Consider the following 17,669-nt stretch of genomic DNA (forward strand, 5'->3'; position numbering starts at 1 on the left):
GTTGACGTTGCTTCCAGTCATGGGCTGGATGCGCTTCGCAAAGGACTTGTACGATGGACGCGTCGAGCCGATATGCATCCTTTTGGGATGTCAAAAGTGTGCAAAGCAAAACGGAGGGGTTGAGGCAACTCCACGCTGCGAGTACCGCTGAGAGTACGGACACGCTCAGCACAAGGACGAAGAAGCAGCGCTTCGACGAGCAGAGCTGGGACTGATTGAAGTCGAGTCCCTTCAACGATGTTCTGCTGGAGCGCAAGGATGGGCTCCCGGAAAAAATTGCTGCGATAGCTCCGTAGGACAAGTGCTTACAGCACGAGATCAACCTCGTGCCAGGCACAAAGTACTGTGTGACGCGACAGTGGCCACTGCCGCGTGATCAAGTAAAGGTAATCGACGACTTCCAAAGAAGTCGTCGTAATGTGGTCAAAAGCGGGAATTGAAGTCCCCGCACAGCGCACCAACGTTCTGTGTCAAGAAGCCACAGGGCCGATGGCGCATTGTTCATGCTTACAACAACCCAAACGAAGCGACGATACCGGTGCAGACGGTGATACAATGAAAGGATGTTATCATCGATTAGATGGCCAAGAGCACCATCTACAGTGCTCTTAATCTGCGCGACGGGTTCTATCAGATCCTAATGCGTGAGAGGGACATCCCTCTCACGGCGGTGAGCACTCGAAGCGGTATGCTTTGGGAGTAGCTCGTAATGTCGCAGGGACTGAAAAACGCCCCTGAAACCTTAAATAGATGTGCTTCACCGATATTGCGCTCGGTGCGTGACTTCGCACCGAGCTACTTCGATGACGTGTTCGTTCACAGTCGGGCTGTGGATGTATTTGGTCTTCCGCCAGACAACAAGCGGAGGACTGGCGTTATGGTCTTTGTTGACCGATTCAGCAAGATAGTTCTTCTTGTTGCAGTACCGGCTGAAGTCGCGGCCGTGCAGACTACTTGACTGTTTGCTGACATCGTGCTCCAACACCATGGAATGCCCCTCAACATTGTGTCAGGCCGTGATCCACGCTTTACAGCGCGGCTCTGGCAATACGTGTTTCGCACTTTTTGGAACGCAGCTGTCGATGTCGACTGCGAATCATCTGCAGATGGACGGACAGACCGAGCGCCTGGATTGCGTGCTCGGTGACGTACTGAAGAGCTACACACCCGTTCCCGCAGTGGAGTGACTGCACGCCTCAACTGGGCATCCATCGTTTTACGTGAATACCATGCGGCATCCACGCCTTCCGAACTTGCTTGGAGCAGTGAGCTCCTCCTTGATTGGAGGAGAATCTACGGCTGCGTCGAAACAATTGCAGAAGAACACTGATACCGACGTGAGGTCAGCGGTGGCGACGCGACGACAAGTGTCCCGTTCCAAGAATGAGACGAAGTCAAGGAACACCGTGTCTGTGCGGGTCACGGCACCGCAAACAAGAAGACGTATGTACTGGGTACAGACAGCCCGCAGGTCGGGCCTGCTGCGGGGACAAACACGCCTGTACCGGGTACAGACAGTGCCCAGACTGGGTCCGCACAGACGACGCCTAAGCCGGGTCTGCTGTGGAGAAGAAAGCCGTGCTGAACAAGCCATTCAGCTTGCAATTACTGAACTTTGTCCAGCGCCGACAAGCCGTAATATGATTTGGCCAGGACGCAACAGCAGCTTCTGTAGACAAACAGAAGATGAACGCAAACAATGTCGGTAAAGGCGACACCAATGAATTCAATAGGGTTCATTAGCTCTGTTAGCTACGCAGAACCCAACCACGACATGCGGTCTCTGAATTCGGTGCAAGCAAGCTTGCTCCGCCCTTCATCGGCCCGCTCACAGTACTTGAACGGCAATGCAACGCGTATACGTTGGACATTCCGTCCAGCATTCGACTCCATTCGACATGTTACGTCGGGCAGCTGAAGTTTTACGAGCAACACGGGCCATCTAGTCTCGATGGCTCGAGGATGACGAAGCGGCGTGAGCCAGGTTCCCGAGCGCGGCGACGCGGACCTCAGCTCCAATCCAAGTGCGACTTGAATGTTCAAAGCGGTAGCTCCTGTCGTAGGGCAGCGAACTTCCCGCTCTGGGGTTGTTCCAGAGCGACGCCACGGTCGTACAGAGCACGGGAGTCATAATTAGCCTGGGTTGGCCATGCGGAGGGTGTCTTTCCGCCCCCACCGCCGCTGCGTGACCCGCACGGCTCGACACGTTGAACTGTCGAGCGAGTCGTGGACTATGAAGCCCCAACGACGAACTGAGATCAAGCTCGTCTTCGTATTCATTGGAGAGGATTTCCTCCCCATCGAGATGCATGATAGCCACGGAACGTCCTGATGAAGGACGTTCGGGAAATGGTGAGGGCGTACGAGGCCCAGAACCGAGTGCGAGAGCCTCCAGCACGGGGTGCATCACGGTACTCAAGCTGAGCACGGAGGTCTCGCAGAGAAGCGGGTACACGTACCCGAGAACATCGCGTTCAGAAAGGCGCACTGTCCCGAGGTAGCAGTGCGAACAAGCAGTTGCAGGTGAAACTGCGCAGGGGATTCCGCTTCCATAGGGTCAATATGTAAGCGATCGACGAGATGACGTTTCGAGAAGGTCTTGAAGCGCTGGCGAGCCGCGACAATACGCTCGCCGTGGACTTTCGCATCGTTGCTGAAGCTCACAACGAATGCGTTTCAAGATTTACAAAGTGCCACCCACTCAGGCACTTTTCTCTTGCGCGAAGTTTTCTTCGACGCATTCCATCGGAGCTCATGAAAGCGTCCGACGCAGTAGTCGCGCCATTGATTCGTAGACGAATCAAAGTGCATGTCAACGGCCTCAGCGAAATCATTGATGGCGCTTCACACGTACAATCCTATCGCGTTCGGCAGCGATGTCGCGCCGAACCTGTCAGCGATTTCGGATGCAGTTGGCATCCAGGGAGCGCGTACTGCAGATGCAGTATGCGCAGAAGAAAAAGGCACTGGCATAGGTGACTGCGCCTCTTTTTCATTGCGCGGACGCTTTATTTCAGGAGCGTTCGGATCATCGTCACAGCCACCCCGCGACCCAACAGGGGGGATCGGGCGTTGGTTCAGTCGACTTAGAGTCGACAGATGAAGACGAGGTGTCCTCGTCTTTCATGGGGACGTCTTCGATGTCCGATCCATAGTCAATGGGTATGTCTCCATCAGTAGATATAATGACGAGCCCTCCATGACGACTGACGGTTTGTCAGTCGTAGCTTTTGCGTAAGCATAGTGTGATATTGCGTGACAGAAAGATTCTGTCGCGGGCGTGCTCTCTTGCGCAGACACTGAAGTGATGGTGTTTGCGGGTGCAGGCACAGACGTGACAGGGCCTGCCGGAGCAGACTCTTGCGCGGGCGTCTTCCTCGGCGAGCTCATTGCAAAATGAGCTCGGGTTTCTCAGGTGTTTTGACGGCCTCGTCAATACTTTGAATGGAGTGTTAAGACTAGAGCAGTCTTAGTTTAACGGAGAGGGGTAACAAGGTTATACGCAAGTGGCTACACATAGCCACTTAGTTACGAAAGCGGTTCTCCACATTCGTGTGAGATATACCAATGGCTTCATTTGGCAGACTGTTGGTATGCATGCATCCAATGCATTCATAGGTTGAAAGTCAGTATCTTCTTTAATAGGATTTTGTCAGCTATTCGCTGATAAATATCTTTCATTTACAATATTAGATTAGGAGTATAACCCAGACAAACAAAAAAAACAGTTTTTCTCATTCTACCGGAAATCGGCTTTGCTTTCCTTTTTAAGTAAATAAATATTTTCGGACGAAAGAATAGTTATTTTTAGTGAAACACAAATAACGCTTGTTCATACACGAGCGCTACCGTGTAAGCCGAAGCAGTGGGCTTTAAGTAGGCCCATTACATGTTTTCCATCGCGATATTGTCTAGGAAATATGCCGCAGCGCTGATCTCTCGTTTTCGATGTCTCTAGGTGCGTACCAAGTGTCGTTACCCCATTCTTCTGTGCGACCAATATAAACGTCGTAAGTGGGCTGCTTTCGGTTATCGTCTCTGCGCATGCTAGCTAGTGATGAGACCCCCCCCTTTATGAAGTGGTGCCCTTGCAGCATCCCAATAAGCGAGCTCTCCGCTGCTATCTAGTCGAAACGCACATCCGCCTCTCCATGGAGGAGGTTGATGATCTCCAGAAAGTTGATAACTTAGGTTAAGATAAGTGGGCTGCTCGAATTACCAGTGTGAATGGTCCCCGCCCACACAGGACTCATAAAACCTTTTGAATTTGACCGATGGATGTCGTGCCTTAAAGTAACTTACCCTGTTTCCGTAGCACTCGAAACACCGATGCAGATCTACCGATTTCGTCATCGGATTTAAAGAGGAACAATTCACCGATGCTTGCCCGGGAAGCCACTCCAACCAGGTGTGTCCGACTTGTCAACCCTTATGATCGTGTCGTTTTGTCAGAGCAGAGCCCACAAAGCCCGCAGCGTCCGCACGCAAAACACCCATATCATTATCTGCGCTGTATGCTTCGAAGTAGCCATCTTGCGTGTACAAAGCCACCAAGTACGCCCTCAGGGCAAAACAGCAACCTCGTTGCTAGCAATTAGGCCGCCCCGTGCCTACTGGGAGCTGCCGCTTCCCGGCGATGACCCGGAGGGTTGGCTCGCCGGAGCCTGGCTCGTCTTGCGCAGAGAGCAACAAACCCTTAAGTGTTTAGTGCTATTGCACACAATGCATCGGCAGGTGCCGGTGCGCTGCTCCGCAGCAAGAAGCTCCGTTTCTTCATCTTCAGCATATCTGGAGCTCAGCGGTTCCAGATCGCTGGAAGCGCTCACGTTGAGCGCTTCAACCAGGTCGAGTCGACTTGAAGTAATGCTCGGCATTCATAGCTATATTCACCGCCTCTTCGAAAGAGTTTGGGTGTACACGGAATACTTCCGTTTGCGCTGCGCTCACGCGGAGTCCGTCTATGAACAAGTTACGGAAGCGGGTCCGCCGCCATGCCGACGATAAGAGTTCTCAACTCTTGGACACAGTCCGATGACTTTTTCTACCCTGTCGGGTAGAAAGGAGCTTCGACCAAAACGGAACGCCTGATTAGGTGGCGCAAACACGCGCGAAAGATGTTACTTCAGTTAGTTCGAAATGGGAAATACAGCGTCTACAGACGTGCCACAAGTTAGTGCCCACTCACGGGCGCGACCTCTAAGTCTAGATATAGCAAGCGCCACGCGATGATGCTCAGACTGGAGCAGGCTGGTCATCTTGGCTTCACGGTTCTAAAGAATGAGACTCTCTCCATCGTTTCCTTCGAAGGCCTTCACGCTCACCATGAGCGATCTTGGTCACAAAGACTCGTCACGCGTCGTCGACGCCACCGCCGTTGCGGCGATCATCTTCTCTTGGATATGCTCCAAGAGTGCTTTCCTAACGCGAGAACGATTCCAGTCTAGCGCTCACAGTCTCTGGACCTTGCGACACAAGATGAGTAACACGCCCCGGACCTAGCAAAAACATAAGCTTAGTAAGCGCGTCCTGCTGTTCCAGAGGTAAATTCGCGAGCACTGGGTGTTCCATTCTCGCAGGGGATACAGTCAACCGACTAAAGAGCGGGATTGACTACAAGTGCTACCAAGTGCAGGGCTGCCGTAGCTTTCGCGTCGGAGAAGACGTACGACTCAGAGTCACTACTACTAGGTTTCTTATCCTAAGGACACTTACAGCCCACAACCAGGGCTCAAAGATAATACCGTAACTTTGTGCTCCTAAACCAGAAGTGTTTATTTACTATTACTGCGGCAGGAGTAAATATATATGTGTAACTTTCTAACATAGCGCATGACGAGAGCGCTCTTAAGTCGCCGTTTATCATACTTAAGTGGGTTAACTCACAATTACAGATTTGCTCTGTTGCACGCGCGTTCATTCAAAAACCGCGCTTGCTTGCGGGGCTCCGTTCGGCTTGTTCCATCAGATAACTTACCAGGCGGATCTAGACTTAAAATATTGGGAAGGGGGCTCAGCCAAAAAAATAGGTTATGAGAAGATTTGGGGGCTAGAATTAGACCTTTGATTAGTCCAATTGAGGTACTTTCCCTTAAAATCGAAACTGTACTTGAGGGTTCTCAGGTAAAAAAAAAATACAGAGAATTTACGGGAAAAAAATTGTATCGACCCTTCAATCAAAAATTCCATCTCGCATTGTTTTTCTCTCTTGCGTAGCCGTGGAAGAGAACCAAGTTACAATAACCCATGGGCACAAGCAATCTGGAGGTGGCACTGCCAACTGCCATGGAGCGAACGGAAGAGTTCTCTGCTGCTCTGCCAATGGAAAACCTGTACCCTATTTCTCATTTTTACGTACGTGATTGTTACCCGGAGTACTATGAACTGATTTTGAAGACGCTGTATGAGTGCAACTACAAGATCGTCACAGTCACGGGAACGCCGGGTAGGTATTTATGTAGTACTTTCTTATGTAGTCTTAATGTCGGGGCCTAATGTCAGTGGGTGGATGTGTTTGCATCAGGAATCGGCAAATCTGTTTTCTACGGATACTTCTTCCATCGCTACAAAAGCAAGCCCAACCTGACGATTATAACCGCTTCGTTTACGACAGAGTCGAAGATGAAGGAGGCTGTTGTGTTTCGAGGTGGTGCAGATTGTGGAAGCGCATCGGGATCTTCACACCAATTCATACGAGATGCACAAGTTGCTGCTTTAAAACGCAAGGACGAAGTTCTATTCTTGTACGATGGACCACCGGATATTGAGCCGAAAATGCCTTCAAAGATGGTTTGTTTCGCCAGCCCAAACGAACAATGGCTCAGCAAGGTTTCCAAGAAAGAAGAGGCGTGCACGCTATATATGCCGCTGTGGGACGAGGGCGAACTGATCGCTGCTGCAGCTTCATTGAAGATGCCTATTTCCCCCCAGAAGATTGAAGAACGTTTCTCCATATTTGGCGGTGTGGCGCGTTGCTGTCTCGCACGAAATGAAAAATTTGTTATTGCTCGAAAACGGGAGTTAGAGAGCGACATTGCTGGTATGGATTCTCAAATGGTGCTTGATCGGTTGCTTAAAGGGATACTGGGAGGGCCTACGCATCATCGGATGTGCCACTATATACCGAAACGCGATGACCCTGAAGATTTTGATGTCCGAATTGCATCGAAGTTTGTCTCTCTTCGGGTTCTGGAGAAGATTAGTTCTCGCGCATACACAAATCGAGATCTGCTGCTTTCGTATCTCGAAGATATTTCTAAAGTGGCAGCGTTTCGAGGACATTTACTTGAGATGAAAGCGCATGAACAATTGGTACGTGGTGGTGATGTTTGCGCAAAATGTATCTCATTCGACCGCGAATTCACAGAGACTTTCGTCTGCCAAGAAAGTGATGACTTTTACTTCTTTAACTCCGAGGACTTGTCACGAGAGACGCTACGATTGGGCCCGTATCACATTTCACGCGCTTCCAACTACGAGTCGATTGATTCGTTCTACTACCCGATACAATGCGCATCCGAGACCCCCAGTAGGTGTGAAGTCGCTGGTTTTGGATCTGCATCGAATATCCTACTGTTCCAAATGACGGTATCGCCAAGGCACCCTGTTGACGGGAAGGGCATTGTGAGTGTTCTGGATTCCCTCGAATTGTTGGATGAAGCTTTGTTCAATCCGAACCGAGTGAAGCTAATTTTTGTCGTAGCCAACGATAGCCAGCCCAGCCTTGCACGCAAGCAACCAATTCCCTGGAGTCCAGCAGCCGACTCCAACCAAGTTAGCATCATTAAACACATTGACGATGCGAAGATGAAACAGCTTTTCGACTTGGAAATTAAGACGGTGAGAGATCTCCGCAGAGCCGTTCGTGGAGGGCCAACAAATAGTTTGCTAGCTGAGTGCCAAGCTGATCTGAACGCATTTGATGAAAGCCAGCAATTGACGGAGAGAATGCTGACAAGCATCACCCAGTACGTGTGGGAGGTGTAGGTAGCTGGTTTCATATTCTTTAACGGTGGGTTAAATTTTTACAATCTGAGCTTGCAAATCTGCTAAAGTGCTTTTCCACCATTGTCTAGCTCTTGACCTGGATCTTCAAACTTGTTTTTTAAGTCATCCTGATTTTCATTTTGCAGAGCCAGGGACCTCTCTTCCTGTGTTCGATCGAGCTTTATCTCTTCATTGTGGACTTTCGGTTCTTCTTGTAGCGTCTGGCCTACGCATGCTGGCTGATCCTGCCCTAGTCCTTCATCAGTTTCGTGCTCTAAGAGGTTTCTGCTTCATTTGATTTGGGAGTTAATTTTGCCTTAATGACGTCTCCTGACCCAGACCTTTATCAGCCAGCTCTTGTCCTTGAATCTTCGCTTCAATTTGCTCGTGTTCAAGTGTCGTCTCTTCGTCCTCAAGTTGTTCTATTCCTTGCAGACGATCTGTGGTATCGGGTTGCTCTTCGTGTAGCTCCTGATTATCCAGTTCTCGATTCTCCTGTACCTCAAATATTTCTGTGCTATGAAAAATCTGTTCATCAGCCGGTGTATCTACCGTTGCCTCATCTTCAAAATGGTGTTTATCAATGTTTGCAGTCACCTCCTTGTCATCTTGATCATGCTGTTCTTTGACAGAGTTATTCTCCTCGCTCAGCACTTGCCTCTCACCCTCACCCTTTGTATCGTGATATCCGTAATCGTGGACTTCCTGTTCGGCATTTTGAGATCCATGCTCTTCACGCTCCAGCTCCTCTTCATTTACAACAGCATGAGAGCTTGATGGTCCCTTCTCCATATCCGTACCACCTTTCTTCTTTGGACGCTTTTCAATCTTCTCCAATTCATACTTCACTGGATCTGCTTCAGGTGCTGGAATCAGTGTCGCCAAAGACTCGATGTGCTCCAACTATCAGCCCCAACACAAGTTAGCATATTCCTATCCCTCGTATCAATCTCAACCTTATCATTGTACTCACCTGAACTTGGGCATCTGATAGTACCGCGACAAGGTAGCCACGATGTTCCGCCGCAGCTCGTTTCTCACGCGAGCTCACAAATCGCGCATCCTTTGATCTGCCTCTTCTTTCTTGTTTTTTCTTTGATCTCTTCTTCTTCTTGGCTGGAGATGTCGCTGGTAATCCGTTCCCTGTCACGTAACTCTTCAAAAACCTACTTCGTCCGTCACCACGAATTCGTTGAACTACACTGTAAGGGCTCTTTCCAGTCTTCTTTGCGAGCTTTAGCTCTGTAATCGCATCAGCCAGCGCACCAGTCGATTGGCTTTTGCCGATTTGGGTGCTATCCCCTAATGCCGCGAGACGGTGCTGTGGTTTCGCCTGTGAAAGACGATCGGCTGCCTCCATCATATGCCGAAGAGCATAGCCTCCGCGTTTTCCAGAGTCATTTTGTTGGTAAAGCTCTCGGAAAAATGCTTCTTCCCTCTGTTGCTGCTGTGGACTACCGTCTTTAAGAATACTGTCCGGAATACGAAGAGCACTGCTATCATCCATCTCGAATGATTCAATGCGAGGCGGCAGTTTTGGTGCCATCGGCAGGGAATGTAGTGTGCTGCGTGGACCTGTTTTAAGCTTCGCAGATCGATCATGTTGAATCTCGTTACTCGAAACGGGTTTCCATGCTGAAGCAGGAGGTTTTGATTGTGTCGCAGCGCGAGTTCCTCTGGTCAACGGGCTGCCTAAACTCGTAGTAGTTAGCAAGAGCAAGTCTGAGGAATCATCGTCGAAATGCTCTGAATGATTGGGTCTTTCTCGTACAGGGCGTAAAAGTGCTGGAGCACTAGCACTAGTTCGAATGCCCAGACCGTTGGCTTCAAGTGATGCAGTAGCGTAGTCTGCATACACGAGACAGCAACGCTCACAGACTCCTACCGTTCTGTGCAGGAATATCGGGTCTTGACGGTGTCGAGCGAAGTCTTCAGGACGTAGTGTCGGATGCATGTACCGGATCACGGGAGGAACGAGTAGCTCCCGTCCTTGCCACGCCTTCATACCAGACGTAGCACTCGGCAAATTCGTGTCATCACTACTAGAGTTTACAGTCTTGAGATACCGAAGGATGCCGAATCCTACACCTCCGGCTTGTTGTACAACTCGCTCGTTAGGTGGCCACTCGATAGCATCTCGGTTTGCTTCGTTGACTCGTTCACGAAGAAACTTTATCACGTGTTGAAAATGAGCCAACACAGCTTTGTACGTCGTAGGCAAGAGTGCACGAAGCGCCACCACCTGGGAGCAACTAGCGCAGCGCGTTTGTCCTGGGCGAGGTTCTTCGTCCATCTCGGGGCTCATTGTAGAACTTAGCGACACCTGTCCGCCACCGCCTTGTGCAAAGGCAAACATGGGGACTTTTACATCGCTGACAATGTCCAGTGGTCGAATATTCTGATCAAATTGCATGTCGGACGTAATCGCAGCCAGCGGAGGCTGTAAGCGCAGTGACGAACTCCACAATAACCACAATCGATCGTCCGAATCGACCTGAAGACGCAACGCCATTCGTGCGATTCGGGATTTGTGGTAGGACACACGTGTGACATGGTCTACAACCCGTTCACAGAGCTGCTGTACCATACCAGGCAACATCGAGCCACGCACTGGTTCAGGTCGACTGAGAGCCTCAGCGCCACCCCCTTCTTCGAAAGTCACGCCTCGTTCATAAACAGTAAACCGTGCGTCGTGGATGGCATGCACATTGATTCGACGCTCTAGCAAGCACAATTTGGGCGACCAAATCGCACGAAGAGTGGAATTCCTCGCTCCTTTGGGAAGCGTAAGCTGCTGAAGAATCCCTGTAGATTGTTGTGAGCCGGTAGAAGACGAATGCGGGACCTCTGGTCGTTTGTATAGGAAATCACGAAGTGCTTCTGCATCGAAATACTCGATAGCAGGAACAGAACTCTCCGCTTTTGGGATATACAAATAATACCCAACGATGTCCGTTTCAGCCTTTCGCTTGGTGAATGAATGTTCGATATGCGCCGCTGTGAGGTTTGCTCGGTGTTTGCGCTTGATGCGTCCACTTTTACGACTCGTGAAGTACCAGGCTACCGGCTGCGAGCCTCGATAAATCACTGTAGGGGGTACACTAACCCGAGGGCCACCTCCCAGATCATCCGTTGTCCACAAATAATGAAAGAGATTCTCCACCAAGCCATCACCTTCCAGTGGCAAAGCTGTTGCCATATCAGTCCTTCTGTTAAAGAACAAGAGCCATGTTAGTCACTTGGGACATAACAAAAGCGCTATTTCGGGTCGTCAGACGGAGTTTCAAGTCTTGACAATTCTAAAAGTTGTAGACGACGCTCCGCTTGAGCTGATCAAGAGGAAAGTATGAGGAGCAATCAACAAGTATCGCCAACAAAGTCTCTCAACGGGGATCTAGCTGGAGTTAATGCGGGGCCTGCTGCAGCTGAGCCGGAAGCAAAAGGTCAGCAAGACTTGCAGCATGCTGTGGATTTATACCAGAAAGGCATGGAAATCGCGCATGGAGCGTCCACGTTTGAAGATCACTGTCGGGCGATTGAGAGCTTCAGCTTGGTCATCGACAGGTCCGAAGCTCGCTCGTTTCTTCCTCGCTCGTGGCAATGCATTTCGAGCTATTGGAGAACTTGAACGGGCTGCCAAAGACTACGGATCTGCGATCACATTGGACGATCGTAGTGCACTTTACTTCGCCAACCGTGGAGCTTGCTATCGTAAGCTCAACCAGACGGCAAAAGCTCTCGAAGACCTCACCACCGCGATCGAACTGGACGGACGGAAAGCTCCGCACTACTTTAACCGCGCTCTTGTGATGCACGACGCCGGCTTTTATCGCGAGGCCATCATTGATTTCTCGAAAGCACTTGAAGATGGATCCACGGCAGGAAATACTGTCGCTAGTAACGCTGGAGTCCCTGGCGGTGGAATCGGTCTTCGGGTCGAGTATCGTGCCTTACAGAGTCGTGCCAACTGCTACCGGCGACTTGGACACTTGTCTAAGTGCATTGACGACTTACAGGCAGCTATCAAGCTGGATCCTCGCAATGCGTCAGCATTTAGTGCTCTAGCACTCGCTCATTTCGAGTGTGGTGACTTCGAACTTGCTGCTGACGAGTTTACACAAGCCATTGAGCTCAACTCCGGGAGCGCCAGTTACTTCAGTTATCGCGGACTGTGCTACTACCGCCAGGGTCAAGAAGCTGCTGCAAAACAGCGACAACAGCGAAATGCTCCACCCAATATCTTCAGTGGGATGGGGACTTTTGCACGGCAATGTCTGGCAGACTTTAACAAGTGCATCCAACTTGATGGCCGCGATCCGCAAGCGTACTTTTACCGAGGCTCTGTGAGACTCGCACTGGCGTTAGATCTTGACCAAATGCCTTCAACTACACCAACAAACACGATCGCCACCGAAACAAAGCCAGTGAGTTCATCAAATGCTGTCCGTTGCGGCACAAGCGAAAGTAGTGAACCTACCGCCAATGTAGTCGTAGCTCCGGTTTCGATTGTGAGTTACATGTCTGCCGCTGAGCAACTGGAAGCAGCTTTTGCAGATATTGAAATGGCCTGTACTCTGTGTCCCACTGGCATCCCTTATCAGATCGGCATGGCTATGATCATGCAGCTGAAGCAGCAACACTCAGAGGCTCGATCCATGCTTGAAGCAATCGCAACAGGTTCTTCTGAAACGCGTAAGAGTGTCTTGGTCCAATTTCACACAGCGCTTTGCTGTCACGCGCTCGGTGATTATGAACGCGCAGTGGAATTACTTACTGATGCCCTGGATGCACTCCCGGATGAACCCATCTTTCTCGAAGCTCGCGGACTGATGCTGCAAGAAATGCGGGTGCATCCTCTAGCTCTTGCAGACTTCACACATGCGCTGGGGCTTCTTGAAAGTCGCGAAGACCACAAGGCGGGCTTGAATCAACTTCTTGCGCTTCGGTATCTGCGCGGAGAAAGCGCGCTACGACTCGAGCACTATCAAGATACCGTTGACGACTGCAGCGCAGCTATTGCTGGAGGTTATACGGCCGATATGGCAGCCCAGAATGCTCGGGGCATGGCATTTCGCGGGCTTGGTGACTACGATAGCGCTCTCCAGGACCTCAACGTAAGTGCAGGTTCCTTTCAACCAAAATTCTATGCTGATCTCTTGTTGCAGGCTTGTGTGGCCCAAGCACCGAAAAACGACATTTTCCGCTTCCACCGTGCTCTTTGTCTGATGGAATGCTCTCGTTACTCGGAGGCTCTGCCGGATCTCCATGAGACTGCTACTCGCAACTCCACGGACACAAAGTATGGTGGTGGCGCTTGCGTTGCTTGTTACTGTCCCCCTCGAGCTCACCAAGTCCATTTTTTTGCCTTCAGACTACTATATTACATGGGTCTGTGCTACTATCATGAGCGCCAGCTCACTGAATGCGTAAGCTTCTTGAAGCGCGCTCTGGTATGCAAACCTGCACAAGACTTGCTTCCTCATCTGTACGTCCTGACATGTAATGCTGCTTGACTTCATTTGTCGCCTCTGATTCGCGTGGTGTGGACAGGTATTATCACATGGGGCTTTCGTACGCGCTGGAAGGCGAGAACATGGACGCTGTTGAACACTTTACGAGTGCTTACGATCACTCTCTGATCGTGGAAAACAACGTTAAAGCAGGAAACAACCAGGAGGACATCGACGAAGCAGGAGGCAAGCAGAGCCAACTCCAACAACTTCACGAAGCACAGCTCATGTACATTCATGAACGTGCCAAAGCCTTGCAACTGGAGCGATACCACGCCGAAGCCCTCGCAGACTTCTCCTTTGTCATCGCGCAGCAACCAACCAATGCCCACGCGTACTTCCGTCGTGGCTTCGCCCACAAAGCACTTGGCGATTTCAAAGCTGCCGCCCACGACCTCCAAACAGCTCGGCTACTCGACCCGAACAACCTACAACTCGTCGTCAACTACAAGGAGCTCCGAGATGTCGAGTGCATTGTACTTTGTCCTCCAGGCGATGAGAAGCGCTTCTAAGTGAAACGTTAACCGTAATTAGGTAGTGAATTCGAAACTGGCAAGGTGTCCGAATCGTCGCGTATCCATTGCAGATCGCCCGTTCATTGTTCAGCAAGTCTCGAAGAGCTACACGTTCACGAAGAAACGATCAGACAAGAGGCGCAGTACTCACCCGGACAGAAATGGGTAGCGTTTGCTCGTGTTGTAGCTGGGGTCGCGAAAACTTAAACTCCAAAGATGCCAAAGCGAAGAAGCTGGGCAAGAAAGACGTGTGGTTCGAGCAAGATTCCGTGCCGCTGGTGTCTGCGATGCACGGCCTCGACGACGTTGGGCCGGACGAAGCTGATGGAAGCCTGAAAAGGAAAGTGCTGATGCGCTCCCCGCGTCCTACAAACATGTCACCTAGTGACGAGCGTTCCAGGTTAACATCGCATCACCTGCAACAACAACACGAGCAAGAAGAGAGACAGTATCACACCCATAGAGGCAAGTCAGCATCCGTGGATTCCAGCAGCTACGCCCAGAGGAGGCCACATAGTGGTGAAGGCGAAGAACGCCCACGGAGCCGCAGTGGGGCTGGACATCGCCACCGCCACTCACGCCATCACGATGGCACCAATGAACACGACAGAAGAACTGCCAGGTCGACATCACTCGATGTACAGGATAGCACGCGTGAGATGCGTTCTCCGTCGTCGTCGTCAATGAGATCGCCTCGAGCACCCTCATACTCTCAGGACGCTGCATCTTTCGCCGATGATGAAGTTGAAAGTGTAGACTCGTCTCGCGGTTCAGCCCGATCGCACCGTTCATCGTCCGCTTCATCATCACCAAAAGCATCCTCCAAAAGTGGATCTCCGCACAAGAAACAACGCTACGGACGGAAACACTATCGAGCGGACGTCAAACGTAAGTAGACCTCCCCATTCATAACCAGCACACGCTAACAAGACACACAAAGACACACAAACCGTCTGCCCATTTTCACTCGTTCTTCGCTTTCATTCCGTTCTCTTCCTCGCTTCTGTGTCCAAAACGCACCTCACACCGGGCAACTCCACAACTACTTACATGCATGACATGGACTGGCCAACGATTCACTCATTTGCGAGTACGGGGAGCTGCCAACTTCGACTGCTTCATGCGTTGTCTTCGAGGAAAGATGGCGCCAAGCCGACCTGCTCGTTGTATCCGCTCATTTCGGCATGGAATTGATGTACTGGAGCAGCCGCTGTTCTGAGATACTTCCGTCTAGACCAGGAATGCCTCCGCCTTCACTAGCAACGAACTTGAAAATAGGCTCCTCGCACTCGAATCCACCGAGGTTGTACGGGGCCTCCGCAGGGGTGTAGATGACACCGTCGACCTCGTGCGTGACGCTCTTGGCGAACTTTGTCAGCATGTACTCAGTCTTTGCCAGACGGAAGTGGTCTTTCATACGCACGCGGAAAGGTTCTTTCGCGTAGTCGAACGATTTATCCTGTATAAAATCCATATTGAACAATATTAACAACCGGATGTCCTCTCTGAAATGCATTTTGTACGTCAAATCGTACATTTTTGCGCGGCACGATGATCTCGTTCTGTAAGCATTGCAGCCGCTTTTCTAGCTTCTTCTGCCATATCGGTGTTCCCTCCAAGAAGAGGATGTCGAATGCGAGGTATCGGGCCACTTTCGTGTCATGGTCTTGGTCCTCTACGATAAGCCCGTCAATCAGCGTGTTCGCCTGAAACTCCTTCTGAATTGCACATCGAGAGATAGCACCAAGTAAAGTCAAAATCTGACCACTAGACAATAGTTGAGCCTTTATAGGTACGTACCGGCGCCCTCCGCCGCGGGAACTTCATCTCAGCCTTAGTGAAGGTCATGTCCCGAGACACAACGTACGTTCCATCGGCAGCGACATAGAGAAGACAACGGCGACTGTAATAAACCGCAATAAAAACACGTAATTCGAAAGTTGAGCAAAAAACACTCGACCGCACAGCACGACGCACCCTCGTGCTCGCCACGTAACAAGGTAAGCCTTGGTCAAGCCGCCCTTGCGCTTGTATGCTCCTTCCGCGACGTGTGTCGCTGTAAAAGGAATAGTCTAATGCATCCAGAGCACAAGTGTGAGTATCCTTCCAAAAGCGTGTGAGCTGTTTAGTATACTACTGCTTACCTCGCATCCAGGGAAGCCCTCAATACCCGTAAGCTTCTCCAGCGACTTTGTCAGCTTCTGGTGCTCTTCCGAAGAGGTCGCAAGCGTCTCGCCGTAGGTTAAAGGGTCCACCTCATCTATCCACGACCGGATCTTACGACGTTTTGCTGGGCGTGGGTCCTGGCGGTCTGGGGGTATGTACATCGGGGCTTTGTACACTGGCGCCGTTGGGAAGCCGCTAGGCGTGGTAGCTTTTCCGTTGTTGACCGGAGAAGCCTTGGCGGGCTCGACACCTGACATCGCCACCTTCTCTTTCCGCACAAACTTGTTCGCTCGATCCTGTTCCGTCACAACCTCATTGCCAACTGCTGATGCGCTCTTACGTTTACGATTTTCGTCGTTTTCCCATCGCGGAGCAGCAGGAACTGAGAGCTGTGTCGACTCGGACGGCAGTGTACTGTAGTATTTGCGGTACAATCGCTAAAAGGAGCCAAAAAAAATACATTAACGCTAGTTAGAAATATGCAATGTTACAGCAGTAAGAACTACACTTCATACCTCCAGATAATGTCTCGAGTAGATTCCAGGCGCAGTCGATTGGGCAAACTCCTCCACCGCAGCGTCCAAATTCAATCCACAGTGTTCCACCAAGTAGCTGCAATCGTCCCGCACAACAATCAGATCCCCTTCCTAATATCTTCCAACATTATCGCCACGCACCTGACAATAAGGAACCCTACGAAGTTGTAGCCCTCTGCTCCGTAAACAGCCACGTCCATGTCCTTTCGTTCTCCTTTGAGGTGTTTAACCACTGCCTTGTAAAAAGCCTCGACCATCTTATCGTCATGAGCATCACGATCCTTCTCCTCGTCGTCTGTAATACGCAGCAGCAGCATCTCATAAGTTTCAACCTCACACATACAGCATCGAAACCACCTCAAATTGCGCACCTTCGGGCGAGTCAACGCGCAGCTTGACGTACTGGACGTCCCAGTCATCCCACTCCCTAATACAGAACTGTACAGTCAGAAATCCGGCCTCATGTCTTAAAATCCAGCACGATCGACATACTTGACGTCGTGAAGAAAGGTGTCACTGCCCGTAGCATCAATAACAAGCCCCACGTTCACCACGGAGCCTGAGCGTGTGTCTGCAATGAGCTTCTCCATGAGAGCGGAAGGTGCATAGCTCTTCCTGGCCGAGAAATGGATCTCGTAGCTGCAAGACAAGGTGTTAGTAGGCACTTAATTTTACGGATACAAGCAACTGCCACGTACATGGAGGAGAGAGGCGCGCGAATGGGCAAGATTGGCGCACTCTTCACGCGCGTCGTGTACTGCGGCATCCGCTCGAACTGCTGCCAACGCGCAGCGTCCCAACGGAGCAACTTGCGGCCTCCACCATTGCTCTGCTGTTGTTGGGCGGCTCGCAGCTTTGCCGCTACCTCAGCGCGGGTTGCATCGTCGCTCATGCTGCGTAAATTGAGGAGTGATGGTCGGGTTGCTTCTTCCACCTTGGCGCGCAAAATCGCTCAGAGC

At 50.9% G+C, this 17,669-nt stretch overlaps 5 protein-coding genes across 5 annotated transcripts; 3 read left to right on the forward strand and 2 right to left on the reverse strand.

Moving 5' to 3' along the window:
* Positions 1–6,243: 6,243 nt before the first annotated feature.
* Positions 6,244–8,060, forward strand: PITG_00304 (uncharacterized protein; the record flags this gene model as incomplete). Its single annotated transcript, XM_002908876.1, has 4 exons — positions 6,244–6,442; positions 6,611–7,036; positions 7,364–7,525; positions 7,700–8,060. The coding sequence occupies 4 exons, from the start codon at positions 6,244–6,246 to the stop codon at positions 7,981–7,983; spliced, it is 1,071 nt and encodes a 356-aa protein (XP_002908922.1).
* An 892-nt stretch (positions 8,061–8,952) lies between these two features.
* On the reverse strand, positions 8,953–11,182 carry PITG_00305 (uncharacterized protein; the record flags this gene model as incomplete). Its single annotated transcript, XM_002908877.1, has 3 exons — positions 8,953–8,961; positions 9,035–9,053; positions 9,150–11,182. The coding sequence occupies 3 exons, from the start codon at positions 11,180–11,182 to the stop codon at positions 8,953–8,955; spliced, it is 2,061 nt and encodes a 686-aa protein (XP_002908923.1).
* A 147-nt stretch (positions 11,183–11,329) lies between these two features.
* PITG_00306 (uncharacterized protein) lies at positions 11,330–14,005 on the forward strand (the record flags this gene model as incomplete). The annotated part of the gene is made up of 7 exons (XM_002908878.1): positions 11,330–11,449; positions 11,556–12,343; positions 12,497–13,097; positions 13,149–13,282; positions 13,355–13,468; positions 13,534–13,624; positions 13,685–14,005. 7 exons carry the CDS (start codon positions 11,330–11,332, stop codon positions 14,003–14,005), a joined length of 2,169 nt encoding a protein of 722 aa, XP_002908924.1.
* Positions 14,006–14,169: 164 nt separating this feature from the next.
* PITG_00307 (uncharacterized protein) lies at positions 14,170–14,904 on the forward strand (the record flags this gene model as incomplete). The annotated part of the gene is made up of 1 exon (XM_002908879.1): positions 14,170–14,904. The coding sequence occupies one exon, from the start codon at positions 14,170–14,172 to the stop codon at positions 14,902–14,904; it is 735 nt and encodes a 244-aa protein (XP_002908925.1).
* A 278-nt stretch (positions 14,905–15,182) lies between these two features.
* On the reverse strand, positions 15,183–17,602 carry PITG_00308 (uncharacterized protein; the record flags this gene model as incomplete). The annotated part of the gene is made up of 10 exons (XM_002908880.1): positions 15,183–15,467; positions 15,544–15,726; positions 15,809–15,911; positions 15,986–16,080; positions 16,153–16,611; positions 16,690–16,786; positions 16,852–17,005; positions 17,082–17,137; positions 17,203–17,349; positions 17,409–17,602. The coding sequence occupies 10 exons, from the start codon at positions 17,600–17,602 to the stop codon at positions 15,183–15,185; spliced, it is 1,773 nt and encodes a 590-aa protein (XP_002908926.1).
* Between the last annotated feature and the right edge of the window lie 67 nt (positions 17,603–17,669).

The sequence above is a fragment of the Phytophthora infestans genome, genomic scaffold (assembly GCF_000142945.1).
Source record: "Phytophthora infestans T30-4 supercont1.1 genomic scaffold, whole genome shotgun sequence".
Taxonomy (NCBI): Eukaryota; Oomycota; class Peronosporomycetes; order Peronosporales; family Peronosporaceae; genus Phytophthora; species Phytophthora infestans.